This window comes from Haliotis rubra, unplaced genomic scaffold (assembly GCF_003918875.1).
Source record: "Haliotis rubra isolate DU_JTF1 unplaced genomic scaffold, ASM391887v1 Scf17, whole genome shotgun sequence".
Classification (NCBI taxonomy): Eukaryota; Metazoa; Mollusca; class Gastropoda; order Lepetellida; family Haliotidae; genus Haliotis; species Haliotis rubra.
The window spans coordinates 2,654,011-2,666,547 of NW_025765669.1; the positions used below are offsets into that span (position 1 = coordinate 2,654,011).

Sequence of the window (12,537 nt, forward strand, 5' to 3'; positions counted from 1 at the left end):
TGGAGACCAATTTTAACCCGAATCTCTCACGGGTACACACGTTTAGCATAAAACAGAGTTTGTTGCCTTAGGCAGCACAACGACAACGACATCGACATCGACATTTACCTGTTAAGGATTAAATCTCGATCGGACAATCAAGTGATTGAACAGACAACCCAGTGAGGCAGAAGCCTTTATGGTCCTGTTGAAACTAAACGCGATATTTCATCCCAACCATAGAGACAGGTAAAACTGGTTAGGTAAGTTAACATCAATCGCATGTAAAACCAACACAGGTCATACATCTAAGCATCAACGTGTTTACTTCTAACGATGCGGAAATATGTCGAGACATTTTACTCACCACATACCATGTAACACTGCCGCTAGGTGACGGCCTACATTGTCGTGACGTGGTGTGCATGACATATAGTCGCCGAGCATGACCGTCGTGCGATACAGCTGGAGACAGTGACCAGGTCACAGTCTGTTGCCTTGTTTGAAGATCACCCCTGTCTTGTTATATTGCCTGTCTCGGCACACAGATGGGTTACCCTAAGCTGTTTAATATGTTTATCTTTGATATCAGTGGATAACAGCCGACGGACAGATGACGGGGAAGGTGCAGCTGTGGAGGTCGTCTCTATGTGGACACAACACTGGGTGAGTTGAACATATTGTGAGTAAAGTCTAACGCTATTTTTTAAATTATCCCACCAAGTTCACAATCAGGGAGACCAAAAATGGGCGTCTCAATTGGTACCTTTGTGGTGAATTGTACCCATGTCTTCGGCGTGATGATCGAATTCTTTCTACCCCTCCGACTCTCTTTAAACACTACCATACTATATATTCAGAAGTCTTGATACTATGTTATACCGTACAGACTTGGCTCTGTGAGCGTTAAGGTTAGTGGGGCGGTGGGGTAGTCTAGTGGTTAAAGCGTTGGCTCGTCACGCCGAAGACCCGGGTTCGAATCCCCACATGGGTACAATGAGTGAAGCCCATTTCTGGTGTCTCCCGCCGTGATATTGCTGGAATATTGCTAAAAGCGGCGTAAAACCAAACTCAGTCAGTCAGTCAGTCAGTCAGTTAAGGTTAGTTTGGTTGGTTGTGTGTTGTTTATAAACATTTGGTTGGTTGTGTGGTTATTTGGCTGGTCGGTTATGTGTTTGGTTACTTACTTGTGTGGTCGGTTATGTGTTTGGTTGTATAGTTGTGTGGTTGTTTGCTGTGTGGTTGGTTGTTTGGTTATGTGGTTGTTTGTATGATTGTTTGTTTGGTTGTTTGACTGAGGGTTGTTATTAGTCTGGTTGGTTGTGTGGTTATTTGGCTGGTCGGTTGTGTGTTCGGTTACTTACTTGTGTGGTTGTTTGGTTGTGTGCTGGTTGTCTGGTCGTTTGGTTGTGTGGTTGTGTGGGTGGCCGCTTGGTTGTATGATCGTTTGATGGTTGTTTCGCTGTTTGTTACGTTGTGTGAAACCAACCATATGTTACAGTCAGCTGTTGTGACTTGTGATGGAAAAGAAATCAAGAATAACCATGTCAATACATTCGTGAAATTAACTTTATGTTATAGTCAGCTGTTGTTGTCACTTGTGATGGAACGGAAATCAAGAACAACCACGGTCAATATAAACCTGAAAACAACAATATGTTGTAGTCAGCTGTTGTTACGACTTGTGACCGAAATTGACGAAAATTGTTCGGAAGCTTGTTCGGAATTCATAGTTTCCTGATTTGTAACACGTAATATTAAATTTCTCTTTCACAAATTTTCTTAAGTAAAGCTCAGGTCGTGGTATGTACAAGTATGCGCGTTATAACGGGGTTGATGGTAAGCTGACAGAAACTAGTTGCGCCTTCCATACTTCCGCTTACAGCGTTTGTAACACACACATGCCATTACATGCAGACACGCAGTTGGAGCTGACGATTGTTGTGTACAACATGCGGTGAAGTGTGTTCGTGTTCAGATGCACGGCATTCAGTGACGGTACAATTGTAGTGACTGCTTAAATATTTTACGACGCATCAACGACTATTTATCTACTCCCCACATCAACGGAGAGAGAGACTGACTGACTGAGTTTTGGTTTTACGCCGCTTTGAGCAATATTCCAGCAACATCACGGCGGGGGACACCAGAAATGGGCTTCACACATTGTACCCATGTGGGAGAGAGAGAGAGGATGAGAGAGATGGAGAGAGAGGACGAGAGAGATAGATAGAGAGAGAGAAAGAGGGAGGGAGAGAGCGGGAGAGATAGATAGAGAGAGTGAGAGATAGAGAGAGAGTGAGAGAGAGAGTGAGTAAGTGAAAGAGAGAATCCTGTCTCTCAGTCGGAGAAACGCAAGACACAAAGCTAATCTCTCCTCCCTCTCTCTCCAGGTATGCCAGGAATGTTTTACTTAATTTATTAATCGAAAGACAAAAACATTAAAATCTGTAACAGTTATTAGCCAACACAATATAACGTGTATAAACATATATTTGAGTGTGAGTGAATTTTACGCCGCTTTTATTCCAGCAATTTCACGGCGGGGGACACAAGAAATGGTATTAACATAAATGATGATATACACAATAGTAGATGAATTGACATGATGGAACATTGCTGACGTCACGATGCTGTTTTCAGATACCCGCACCACCCAGGCCATATGAACACTGGGGTGAAGACGCTGTTGGTGCTGGTCACCTTCTGGATGACGTGTCTTGTCTGGTATCTATGTAAACAAGGTGCAACACATTATACCGTTTAACATTTGACGTGTACTGAGAAATGAAAAACTTCCAAATTAGAAGTTATCACATTGTTGAATCGTGGAATAACAGAATACCTCGATAAAAAGTGAATTGTATGCGAACAATTGGATTGTTTGTCGAGATATTATTAGAAGGCCTGACTTTTCAAAATCACACTGCTTCTTTGAGAGCAGTCGGGCTCTGGGGTAGCCTGGTGGTTAAAGCTTTCGCTCGTTACATTCCGGGTCAATTCCCCACATAGGCATAATGTCTGAAGTCCATTTCTCGTATCCCCCGCCACGATACTGTTTGAACATTGCTACTAATTCATTCATAGCAAGCACAAATACAGTGCCGCTTGACAGAGGTACGAATGGAACCACAGCTTCACGCCACAAAATTTCTCCATTTTCATAATTTGACAAACACATACAGTTTTTCAGGTGGAGTCAACCCTGCGTGGTTCCAATAAATATGTTTTCTGCTGTTAATGCAGTTTGTTTTCAAAACGTATGGCCCAAAGCCCATTTGAAACCAAAGATTGCGTTTCGGCAGTCAAATGTCCTGCAACGTTGGGTGTTCGAACCAAGCCACCTTAGTGTAAAATTACAGAATTATTCCGACAATTCTGGCTGAAAGTGCTGTGAAAGTTGAAATTATCGTTGCTTAACCTTGCGCCATCGCCATTAATACAGTTTCTTCCATTTGTATGATAGAGCACTGTAGTAGTTTAAGCGTTTGTTCGTCGCGACAATGGCCAGTGTATGATTCCTTAACGGGTACAGAGAATGTAGCCCATCTCAGGTGTTCCCCGCCGTGATACTGTTGCAATATTACTTAAAACTCACTCACTCACTCACTCACTCACTCACGTCATGCTTCTTTCAGGACATATTTCCATTGAGATCCACAGCAGCCATCAGAAAGGGAAAGATCTGACGTTCTTTGCTAGCGTCATCATGCAGCAACATTACAACGACGGCAAACTTATTATAGACGCTTCAGATTTAGTCGGCCGCATTGACCACCCTGACGTCACACCGCCGCACGATGTCAGAGATGACGTTGGCAGAGACGACCACCCAGACATCACAGCCCCACCCAGTAACGATGGCAACGATGCCGTAGGTAAAATAAACGGAGATGCAAGTCTTCATCAAAGTTAACTTATTGAACAGAGCAATCAGCAATCGTTATATAGAAAAATGAACCTCCCCAAATATGTGCATTACCGTTAGGTGACCCTCACCTCTCTGACAACTCAGTCCAATGACAAATGACCGGTCACCTAGGTCAACCGACCTGTAAATCACATAACATGTGCTAACATTGGTCATCCAGTGGCTTATACCTTGGTCATCACAAGTTCACAAGGGTCGTCCTGGTTTTTTCTAAATGTACACAAGCTCTGTATTCTTACCCTATGTCGAAATATTGACATTGATTGGTTCACGTCCTTTTTAAAAGACACTTTATTGAGGAAACTGGCTATGGACGTTCCTGAGCTACCAGGTATATTTAATAATGTTTCAATCACTAAACACGTTCAAAGCAATGGTAAATCCAATCGCAATATAGACCGCCTCCATGTTGTGTAGTGGTTAGAGCGTCCGCCCGGAGAGCGGAAGGTCGCGGGTTCGATCCCCGACCGCGTCATACGAAAAGACGTTAAAATATGGTACTTGTTGGTCCCTGCCTGGCGCTCGGCATTAATGGGTACAACAAGGACTGGTTGGCTCGGAGTCAGTATAATGTGTCTGAGTGGGGTATTCATGCTTCACTGCGGCATGGTATCTCAGTGGGCTAGCACTATAAAACCTGCTCAAGTCTGGGCTAGGACAAACATCCGCACATACACATTACACACTCATGCACGTCGTCATATGAGCGAAATATTCTCAAGCACGACGTTAAACCCAATTTCACCTCACCCAATCGCAATATTTGTCCCCCAAATGGTGCCTTCTATACCCTTCTACACATGACACCGCCGCCGTGTGTCCCTTCCTTGATTCCATACTCACCATACCACCATGGCTTTAAACGCCAAAAGAATGACGATGGGTGTCCTACTCTGATATATTTATAAGCATGACCTATATATATCTTATATATTATATATATAGGTCATGCTTATAAATACATCAGAGTCGGGCGCCTATGGTCCTAACGGCTGGCAATTCATCATGTTTGGGTGGTGTTTGTGTAAACGATCAGTTAAAGATAGTTAGGAGTTATGTTGAGCTTCTGAAGACATTATTTCCCTAAGTACGGCTTTGATTAGCGTCATCAATGTCTCATGTAGATAAATGTATTAGCAAGGATGAGCGTGTAGGTGTTTATGGGTATTCACAGCAAACCCTCTTGAATTCGTGGTGAACAATTAGCGAGTTGATCTCGTTAAATCCCTTTTCTTGTATATCAAACAGTTATCTATATAAACTGAGGGGCAAAAGAAACGCTGGCTTCTAATTTTCTTATCCAATAAACACATATGACAAAGTATGGCAACAGATATCATTGTATTTCACAGACACAACAATTAACATCAGGTTGACCGACTTTAACAACCACATGATGACATTGTAAAGAATACTAAGCATTCTTGTAACAGGTGTTGAATTGTCCATAATTCGTTCACATTCCATTTCATGTTATCATCACACAAATCAGTTAAAGTCACATTTCGTCATCAGTAGCGAGTGTGTCCACCTCTAGCAAGTATGCAGTCCCTGACACGACGTCGGGCAGACGTTACCAGTCTCCTCACAATGGCTGGAGTGATGTGACGCCACTCTTCTTGCAGTGCCTGTGTCAACGTCTGTCTGTCATGTGGACGTTGCTGACGTTGCCGAATCCGTCTCCCAAGATGGTCCCAGAGGTGTTCTATGGGATTCATGTCAGGGGATCTGGCTGGCCACGGAAGAACTTGTATGTTGTTGACATTGAAATATTCTCTGGTAACACACGTGCAGTGTGTGGAGCGGCGTTATTCTGTTGGAACAGTGTTCTTGGGTTATTCTGCAGGAATGGAAGCACGACTGGTGTCAATACCTGGTTGATGTAGCGGTCAGCGTTGAGGGTACCATTTATAACCACCAGGTCGGTCTTAGTGTCACCACAAATACCACCCCAGATCATCACACCACCGCCGCCATGTGGATGTACTTCTTGGACGTAGCAACGTGACGTTCGTTCGCCTCTACGCCGGTAAATCGCACTCGGCCGTCAGCACTGTAAAGCTGGAACCTGCTTTCATCCGTAAACAGCACTCTGTCCCAATGTCGTCTTTGCCAGCGTTGCACAATACGAGCCCACCTCAACCTGTTGAGCCGATGTTGCCGGGTCAAGGTCATTCCTCTAAAGGGCCGGTAAGCTCTCAAACCAAAATGGCGGAGACGTTGGGCTACAGTCCTCCAGCTGAAGGGGTGTTGTAAAGAATCACGTGCTGATGACGTCACAGTGAGGAACCTGTTACGTAAGTGCAGCAGACGAAGATTGCGGTTTTCGTTGGCCGTGGTCACCCGTGGTTTTCCACTTCGTGGTCTGTCTGATGTCCGACCAGTCTCTCTGAGACGTTTTACCAGCCTCTCAATTGTGGTTTTGTGGCAACCCATGATTTGTGCAACTCTGGCCTGAGTTGCCCCCATCTGCAACATCCCTATCGCTCTCTCTCGCTGGTTAGACGTCAAACGTGGCATTCTTGTTGGTAAAATCTAAACGATTCAATGCCAAGGAAGGATTCTGGGCATGATTTATACCCGATCCTTGCACAGAATTTTCCTTATGCATTTTCTCGAAAAAACCCGAACAACCCATATTTCACAGAAAAATCGTGATTCACCACGAGGCCAAAGCAATGGCTGTTGCGTTTGGAAGAATGTTTTTATATTGTCTCCTACAATGATTTTAGGTGTGGATTAAAATTGTGTCAACGTTTATAAAACCAGCGTTTCTTTTGCCCCTGAGTTTATTTGTATTACCGAGCTGATGTTTTCTTGCGTTATAGGCCCCTGTGTCCATACTATCAGAGCGGTCTTTCATGCAGCTCAATGTTAGCCCAGCACAAAACTTATATTACACATATCTTTATATCACTTTCTCAATTTCGCACGTCTATTCTTCAAGCAAATATGCTAGGTATGTAACTGATATTTGGAGTAACATAGGGCCAGTCTGGTTCTGAAGCCCCAGATCTAAATGGTATATTTTATGACCGCTTCATTCAATATATGCGTTGACGTGCGTGAGCTATCTAACATCTACGAATAAATTACTGGTTCTGACTGGAGTTCAGTTATTCAAGGCTTTTAATACACCCTAAATTCTGAACTCTGACCTCGTGGCTCTACCCGGCCTCCTCCTAAACCCCCACCCATCCCTCTAAGAACCACTCTGTAACCCGCATCCACCCACCTCATAAGCTTAAAGTTCAGATTTCGGAATTCGTTCAGTTCATGCACAGATTTCATGAAATGTTAAAATGCTGCAATTTTCTTTTGTTATTATTACAGATCAAAGGTTGAAGTAAGACGGGGAACGATTGTGGTCATAGTTCTATCTGAACCATCAATATTCTCAGACACGAAGTCAGGGCACGTGACAGTCGAGTAAGGAATTTGCGAGCCTGTTTAACACGAGACAACCCAGACAAACAATTGGCATGATGTTGGCGATAACGTGTGAAAGTTCGAAACTCGTGAACAGTATTGGTTTTGACACACCACTGTTGTGCATGCCCACAACACGCATTGAAGACGCCAGGAGGAAACCCAAGCTGAATTCGGTTCAATATTGTACAGTGTGTATAATCTGTTCAGCATCTTCAATGGAGTGAGTGAGTGAGTTTAGTTTTACACCGCACTCAGCAATATTCCAGCTATATGGCAGCGGTCTGTAAATAATCGAGTCAGGACCAGACAATCCAGTAATCAACAACATGAGCATCGTTCTGCGCAATTGGGAACCGATGACATGTGTCAACCAAGTCAGCGAGCCTGACCACCCGATCCCGTTAGTCGCCTCTTACGACAAGCATGGGTTACTGAAGGCCAATATTCTAACCCGGACCTTCACGGGTTCTTCAATGGAAATGGAAATGCACGTTTGAAGAATATATTTTGAATCAGACTTCAGACTTCGTGAAAAATATGACGAACTGTCTATGGTGCTCGATGGAAGGTTAAGCGTTCTTCCAAATACGAACGGTCAGGGCACAGCCTTAATGAGAAGCGATACTATTTTGTTTTGTTTTTCTATTTCAACACATTACGGCCACAGGCCCTTTGTCTATGATGATACGGTCACGATCCCAGTGACAATAAAACGGCTCGATACTGAAAATCAAACGTCTGTTTGAAACGATAGGAGAGTATCACATGTATGGGTATATCTGTGTTGTACATGATCACACGCTGCAGACACAAGCAGATAATGAAACTCGTCAACATTTAAATTGTACGATATCTCTCGTTACGGTGAATTCTTTTCTGCAAATATCACGTTCAAACCGTCTAAATCGAGACACGCATGTGCTAAAGGTACATTATGTTATTCAAGTTAAATATTTGTCACAGTTTTAAGTTGTCTTGAATTGGGAATTTGTATGTTTGATTGTTGTTTAACGCCTGTCTCGGCAATAATTTACTTACATGACGACGGCCTGTAACTACTAGAGTCAGGATCACACAATCCAGTGATTGACTTTATGAGCATCGATCTACACAATTGGGATAGATATATGAGGGTAGATATTCCTTTGATACATATGTAGAACTCTCTTTAAGAACAATGTACAAGTATATCATGACAATAATGTGCTTGAACTTAAAAGCTTGTCACTGATAGCATACGAGAAATATCTTCCTTATGTGACAGTGTACCTAACAGTAACAATATAACCGTAAACGAAAATGACGGTGTCTTTGTAGGACGTCGACGTCGGATTAGAATATATTTTTTCTATATAAGTTTCTTCCCACCACCAGTGCTAAATGTTTAGCCGCAGATTGTTCTGTTTCTAAATCTTGTATTAAACATTTACTTTACCACAAAGGATTCCAAATTCTTCGCTGCATCTGTAACCAAGGGGACAACCACATTTATCCAGAAGTTCAAATGAGAATTACATAGAAATATGAACTGGATTGGTGAACAAGTAATAAGTTATGTGGATCCGGATTAGGTCTATTTAGGTGTAGATGTGTGCTGTATGTCCTGGTTGTTTCACAGGTATGAATTCTCCATAGAGCGACATCATCTTCACACAGTCGACCAATTCAGCACACATGTACGAGTATAAACCAATGTGTAATGGTGACTTAAAGGAAACAAGCAAGAAATGGTTATTCGATGGTGATTTATTTGTTAGGGGGTATCAAAGTTGTGTTTTGGACCTTGAGTGTGCAGTGTTTCGGTGAATTATTTCAACCTAGTAACCTTTCTACTACGTATTTAATTGTTTCGTCTAATTCAGTTCTTAAGTGTATACTTCCTTGCCCGTCCGTCATCTTCGAAGTCTAGATACACGCAGACATTGCGGAGGAATGACTCATGGTGGGAGAGAAGTATCGGAGACCCAGAATACGATGTGGCACACATCGGCCAAGGGTTCGACCCTTCAAAGGCCTCATTGCAATAGTGTGTCAACTGCTGTGGCCCAGTCTAGGGGAAAAGACAATGACTTGCACTTGAACTCCCATCGGCGGCAAACATCCCAGACAGCGACCGGGACAGCGATTAGAACTCGGAGACACATTTAAAGACGTTTATTTATAGGCTAATCTCTTGCAATGATTTAGCCTGAGGCTTATTATGACCTTCCGCGCATCGGATGACAACTGTCCCCGCTGTACTGGGGTCGCAGGGTGAGATCAGTAAAGCAATAGATGTAAAGGTTAACACAGATTTCATTCCTATACCTTCAGGTGTCATTCTACAGACGTTTTTAGTGTATTAAAGCAACTGTTGTATGTTGTTGACTCTATACAGGGATATGGACGTTGTTTGTTGTTTGTTGTTTAACGAGGACCTTCAGTTACCAAAGGAAACGCAGTTGGCTGAATTGCGTCCCTTGGCTGTTCCAGGATCCGCTGTGTTCTTGGTATTGGTTTGGTTTACGGTCAGTGTGACGTCGGGTTGTATATCATATATGGTTGCCAGTGTTATATTGATGGCCCCTTTTAAAACCTTATCACTCACGTTAATATGTTGCCAATATAAAGATGGGAATTAGTCTGACAATAACCTGGAACCATTCGCTTTGGCATATTCACCTATTGGATACTATTTACATCCTAGAGTGATCACACGGCGTTATCAGATTCACAATTTCAAAACGCATGCACAGAAATGATTTCACACCTTTTCAAATTCCTCACGTCTTTTCAGTTCCTATGATTCTAAAACAAATTCACAGCCAACAACATGTTTTGACAGATGGGTGAGGGGGTTGGATTGAAGTGGGGGTGAGGGGTTGGATTGAGGCACTTGACGTAATTGCCTTAGTTGTACAGTGTTATGTTCCCTAGACGTACACATCCATATGATTGATCTTAACTATGTTTCCGGGTTTGTCAGCACTATGTCAATGCTTGTGGGCGTCTTGAACAGTGGTTAAGTCAATGTATCACTCTGCTTCACAATGGAACTTATAACATTCACGATGTTTACTGGCACTTCATACATCAACGTGCAAGCAACACCCGTTAGCTCTTACCTGAATACCTTTTGGAAATATGTTCGCGCGTTTCCATTTTTTTGGACTGGGTTCGGGCTCTGAGTCTATTTACTTCTAATTACTGATCATACTTTGTATTTGGGTTTAAAGAAGTAACCAGTGATCGATATAAGCAAGTCAATTTGTAAGTATTGTGACCGTGAAAAATGTCGAGTTGTCACCTTCACGACCCCAGAAAAATATGTTGAAATGCGATACTTTTCCTTGACAATTCTGTCTTGTCTTTATGTGGGCGACAGTGCAACAAAGGGACAATGTCCTTTCTTAGGTTCCTTTCCAAACGGATTATCTTGTGGCGTAAAACATGAGACATCCTTCACCATTGAGTGAGTGAGTGAGTCATTGAGTGAGTGAGTGAGTGTGTGATATTCCAGCAATACCAGGAACACCTGCGATGACTTCAGACATTGTACCCATGTAGAGAATCAAACACGGGCCATCGTCGGGACAAACGACAGCTTCAACTGCTCTATCATGCAAGTTGAAGAAGCTGTTTTAAGGGACCACTCATAATTAATGGCTGCTGCTGATTGTCTTGGAGACGCATGTACAATGTGATTGACACAACCCCTCCTAAAATTTATGTACAAAGTAAGTGACCCCGCCTGCATGTCATGTACAAAATCGAACGAACGACGAACGAATGCTTCAGCTGCTTTATCAGACAGGTTGAAGAGCGAGTGAGAAATATCACATAATGATCTTCATACGTTGTACCCATGTCGGGAATCAAACACGGGGCATCGTCGCGACGAACGAACGCTTCAACTACTACACTGACCGACTGCTCTATGGTTTGTGAGCGAGTGAGTGAACATAGTTTGAACAATATTCAACCACTATGACGGCGGGAGACACCAGATTCACCCAATGTAACCACGTATGGAATTGAACTTTGATCATCGCCGTGACGAGTAAACTCTTTCACCAATGAGACACCAGTAAAAGCGATGCCTATTCTGTTGATCACTGGATTGTCTGGTCCGGGCTCCGTTATTTACAGATCGCCACCATATAGCTGGAACATTGCTGAGTGCGGCGTTGAACAACAAACAAACAAAACACAGTCTGCTAAAAAAGTAAGGGCTAGTTTGTTGCCTAAACATTATTCAGCACCAAAGGTGGTCACACAGCGTAATAGGCTTTTGTTATTCCCTTTCAGCATCTTATAAATATCTTCTCTTTATTCTCTTCTCTCTATTCTAGCAGCACAGTGGATTTTATAATGTTCAAACCCTTCAAACGTTTCAACATAACGACACTGAAATAAAGAATTACCTCCCCTGGTCCGCAGATTCGTGCGTAATTCTTGTAGACGTTTCACATTCCAACATGTACGTGTTTCTCAAGCAACACAGGCAAGGAACATGAGCGTTTATAAGTAACGCTCAACCCTTCTTGTATCACCAACACAATCTCCGCAGCAGCCATTATTTGTCTTGTCCTTTCTTCTTATTGGATTTTCCCCACGCTAATGGGCTATTGTCACACAATAATAGGTTTAATATCCTAACAGTGCATTCAGGATTATTTGTAAACTGAAGCGTCTCTCCCAACCAGAGTTGTACTTTAGTGAAGCAATAAAGTAAATGGACCAAATTAATCTTTTCTTAATCTATTAATGTCGCCTCTTTAGCATCTTATTTAGCTGATAAGGAAGATATCTGTTTAATCAAAGTGATTGAAGGTATATATATAACTTTAATTATCTCATCATTTACCAATTAGGGTTTGAATAAAAATGTGAAAGAGCTCGTTTGGTCGATACCCGATGTATGTTAAATTTAAAAAAAGAATTTTCGCATAAAATGGTAACAAACACCCGCCTAGCCAAACTATCATATAATATCTATTCTATCATGTTGCAAGTTAGTTTCGAAATTAATGTATTTCCCTGGACTGAATTTGTAAGAAAGACGCTAAATGACTGTGGTTTAACTGAAATATTTTTTAATCCATTTCTCTGTACAACTAAGTTTAAGATCCTCAAAGATCCTCAAGACCAATTTCTACAGAAATGGCACACCTCCATGATACAGAGCTCCAAATCCTCTGTTTATCGTATCTTAA

The 12,537-nt window shown here is 42.4% G+C and overlaps 1 protein-coding gene across 1 annotated transcript; it reads left to right on the forward strand.

The window, feature by feature from the left end:
• Positions 1 to 442: 442 nt before the first annotated feature.
• LOC124272429 lies at positions 443 to 7,624 on the forward strand. Its single transcript, XM_046707597.1, has 4 exons — positions 443 to 645; positions 2,623 to 2,723; positions 3,618 to 3,857; positions 7,244 to 7,624. The coding sequence occupies exons 1-4, from the start codon at positions 593 to 595 to the stop codon at positions 7,258 to 7,260; spliced, it is 411 nt and encodes a 136-aa protein (XP_046563553.1). The 5' UTR covers positions 443 to 592; the 3' UTR covers positions 7,261 to 7,624.
• Positions 7,625 to 12,537: the final 4,913 nt, after the last annotated feature.

Bases quoted from the DNA above. Each gene is read 5' to 3' on its own strand.
- LOC124272429 (XM_046707597.1), top strand. From the start codon at position 593: ATGACGGGGAAGGTGCAGCTGTGGAGGTCGTCTCTATGTGGACACAAC. The intron at 646-2,622 runs GTGAGTTGAACA...TGCTGTTTTCAG, and splicing joins CTATGTGGACACAACACTGG to ATACCCGCACCACCCAGGCC. The intron at 2,724-3,617 runs GTGCAACACATT...TGCTTCTTTCAG, and splicing joins CTGGTATCTATGTAAACAAG to GACATATTTCCATTGAGATC.